General features: G+C 66.6%; 1 protein-coding gene across 3 annotated transcripts in view; it reads right to left on the reverse strand.

The window, feature by feature from the left end:
• The window catches only part of MARK4 (microtubule affinity regulating kinase 4), a 6,878-nt gene that overhangs the window by 738 nt on the left and 2,792 nt on the right, over positions 1–3,348 (reverse strand). The window contains exons 9-16 of one of the 3 annotated variants that reach the window (XM_025214295.1): positions 3,035–3,134; positions 2,674–2,783; positions 2,326–2,482; positions 1,985–2,199; positions 1,594–1,697; positions 859–1,122; positions 522–601; positions 64–108 (exon numbers count right to left, since the gene is read on the reverse strand). In XM_025214295.1, the coding sequence (XP_025070080.1) occupies positions 64–108; positions 522–601; positions 859–1,122; positions 1,594–1,697; positions 1,985–2,199; positions 2,326–2,482; positions 2,674–2,783; positions 3,035–3,134 (1,075 nt within the window). Of the gene's footprint in view, positions 1–63; positions 109–521; positions 602–858; positions 1,263–1,593; positions 1,698–1,984; positions 2,200–2,325; positions 2,486–2,673; positions 2,784–3,034; positions 3,135–3,348 lie in introns of those variants that run through there. The other 2 variants (XM_025214294.1, XM_025214296.1) reach the window with 2 other exon arrangements.

Raw genomic sequence — 3,348 nt, forward strand, 5'->3', positions numbered from 1 at the left:
TGGGGGTGGGGGGAGGGGCAGAGACAGGTAAGAGCTGCGGGGGACCCTGTGGGGGGCACGTACCTTGTGAGCGCAGGTCTCCTGATTCCCTCAGGTTTGTCTGCGACCCTGGGGGGTGGGGGGCAGCGTCAGCACAGGGCCTGGTCAGTTCAGCTGACCTCCCCACTAGTCTCCCCCAGGTAGGGCAGGGCCCTGGGCTGGGTACTACAGCCCTGATCCAGCACAGATGGCTGGGGGGGGGGGAGACACGACACGGGGGGCCCAGCATTACCTGCAGAGACAGCCCCATGGCCGCGGGACCAGGCATGGCCCCTGGGGCAAACCCCCACTTCCCAGCTTCCGGCAGGCCAAACTCAGCTGCCCCACAGCACAGGCCCCTGCATGGCACAGCCTCCACCCCACATCCCCCAGACCCGAGCTGCGCAGTGCAGGACACCCCCTTCTGTGACCATGGGGGGCTGTGGAGGTGCAAGAATGCCGCAGACCCAAAGGAAAGGGGCCAGGGGGGCCATGGCACTTACTGATCTTGGCCCCTTGCGGCAGGGAGGGACCCGAGACGCAGCGGTTCGAGTTCTGTCGCTTGGATGGGTCCAGTGTGACCCTGCGTGGGGGGGCACAAGGTGAGATGGCCAGAGCCAGACCCCATGGACCTGGCGTCCCCTCCCTCACTCAGCTTCTGCCCTCTCCCCACGCTGCACCCTCCCCCACTGGGAGAGTCTGGGGCTGAAGTAGCTGGGATCCTACAGCTAGCTCCTGCCCCTGCAGCCCCCTGCCCCTCCCACAGCGCCACAGCTGGGGGAAGCAGGACCACAGAGCCCTCCCACCAGCTGCTGCCCCCACCACGTCCCAGGCACACACCGGCGGGTGAGCTTGGAGGTGAGCTTGCTGAAGAGGTTGGAGGTGGCGCGGCTGCGGCTGTGGGGAGCGGGGGCGGCCTCATGGCTCAGCGTGGGTGACGTGGGCGGCCCGTTCTGCACGGTGCCGCGCCGGTCCCGCACCTGCCCTCCATGGAAGGTGCTGCGCACACTGGAGCCCCGCGCCAGGCGTGCTCGCTCGGCCGACGAGGCTGCCGTGATGCTGTGGCTGGATGGCGAGGCCGGTGGTACCCGGGCACTCACAGAGCTGGAGAGGGTGAGGGCAGATCCTGCAGTGCTCCCCTGCCCCCCCACATCCCAGACAGTGCAGCAGCCCAGGCCCCGCAGGGATGAGAGCGGCTGAGAGGAGCTGCCAGCCCGCGACAGCCACAGCAGGGCCCAGCGGCTCTGCAAAGCACCAGGGGGGTGGGGGGGGGTCATCTCAGGCCGGGCCTGGTGCATCACAATGCTGCCTGCAGGCTGCAGCCCCATCGACTGAGTTGGGCATGGAAACTGGGCTGAGAGCCAGCACCGGTGGCCAGGGAACAAGCAGGGGAAATGAGATGCTCGCTGCCTGAATGACCCTTCCCCATCTTCTGTGGTGGCCTGGCTCCGTGACCCAGTCTCCCAGCCCAGAGGATGCCTGAGCCTGGTGTGGTCAGCTCTGGCCAGAGCAACCAGACCCCTGTGTCCATCTAGCCACGCTACCCACCCTGTGCAGCCGCTGCACCTGTGGTACCTGTTCTCTTTGCCATTCTGCAGCAGGGAGTGGCGGTCAGTGCCGGGGCGCTCGGTGCACACATATGTGTTCCTCCGTGTCATCACACTCGACGGGATGTTGTTCTGCAAGGCACCGCACCGGGCTGAGCCGGGACCCTGGGCTCCAGACCCTTGTACCCCTCCCTGGTGCTGCACTAAGCTGAGCCAGGACCCCAGGCCCCTGTACCCCCACACCCTGGCACTGCACTGGGCTGAGCCAGGACCCTGGCCTACCTGCGCTGCACCCCCATGCCCTGGAACTGCATCGAGGTGAGCCTGGTGTCCTGTACCCACTCTGGTGCCATGCCAGGCTGAACCAGGACTCCCCAAACCTCCCCACGCCCTGGCACTGTCCCTCCCCACTCACTCACCGTGGTGACAGCGCTGTCCTTGCGCCGGTCAGGGATCTCAGCCTTGTTGGGATTGTTGGCACTGCTCACCATGGGGCTGGAGGGGGGGATGCCACGCCCGCTGCCCACCATGCTGCAGCTGGCCTTGCGTGGTGGCATGCGCTCCTCCTTCAGCTCTGCCTCGCCTGTGCTCGTGGGGCTGCGCTTGGGGTGTGCCGGCACTGGCGATGGGCCACCTGCAGGGAGGGGGGGCACTTAACACCGGTACCCAGCCCCACTCATGCCGGCACCAGGTAGCCCCTGCGCCAGGGTCTTAGCCCAGCTCCACCCTGCCCAGCTCCTGCCTGCCTACAAGCACTCACAGAAGTCGCTGTGCCGTCGCTGGCGGTGATAAGTGGAGGTGCTGCGCTGGCTCTTGCTGTGAGACGAGGCCTTACTGGAGCCGTTGGAGACCTCGCTGGGTGCCCGCACCCTTGCCAGAGACAGGCTGCTGCCCGTGCGGGACTCGCCGCCCTCCACCTGCTGGCACACAGGTACCAGTGACCCTGCCAGCCTGACCCAACTATGCCCACCTCCAGCCCAGGCACCAGGCCTGAGCCCACAGCACCAGGTTCTGACCCAGGGCAGGACAAACCCAGTGTGGCCCATGCCTGGGACAGAGCATGGTGCCTACGGTCCCCCGGCCCACGCAGAGTCCAGCCCTCACTCACCTCTGTCTTCCTGCCCAGCAGGAGGTAGGTGGCCGTGACCTCATTGTACTTCTGGCTGCTCAAGGACTCCTTGATCTCCTCACGGGTGTAACCCATGCCCACCATCACCTCTGGGAGACACAGCCCGTCAGCCCCAGTTACCTGCTCATGGGTCTGGACACAGCCCCCGACGCCAGCCCGGCCATGGGCAGAGCCTGAGAGTCACTACCCACTGCATAGATCCCGTGTCCCCTGGGAACTGGGCACCTTGATACTCCCATGCCCACCCCCACCAAGAGACCCGCGGGCATGGTCCCAGCCATGGGCAGCTGGCACCAGTCAGAGCAGGGCAGGACACCCCGTGGCCCCATGCCTGGCTCACCGATGCGCTTGGTGTCCCCGAAGTCCTCCTCTGGCTCCTTGTAGGGCTTCAGCTCGTCGCCCTCATACCCAATGTTGATCCACTTGTCCTTCATGATTTGCTAAAAGCAGCAAGTGTGTTTGGGGTGTGACCCCCTCAATGGGGCAAGCAGGCCACATCCCCCAGCTCCTGGGCAGGGAAGGCACCCCCCCGGGGCAGGAGACAGCCCTCTGCTCCCCCGCAGGCAGGGCAAGGCCCCCAGCCCCTACCCCAGGCCAGCTGGCCCCAACGCCAGCGGCAGCAGCAAGGCTCCAGGGAATGCAGGCCGGCAGGCG

This window comes from Alligator sinensis, unplaced genomic scaffold, assembly GCF_000455745.1.
Source record: "Alligator sinensis unplaced genomic scaffold, ASM45574v1 scaffold107_3, whole genome shotgun sequence".
In the NCBI taxonomy this organism is placed as follows: domain Eukaryota; kingdom Metazoa; phylum Chordata; order Crocodylia; family Alligatoridae; genus Alligator; species Alligator sinensis.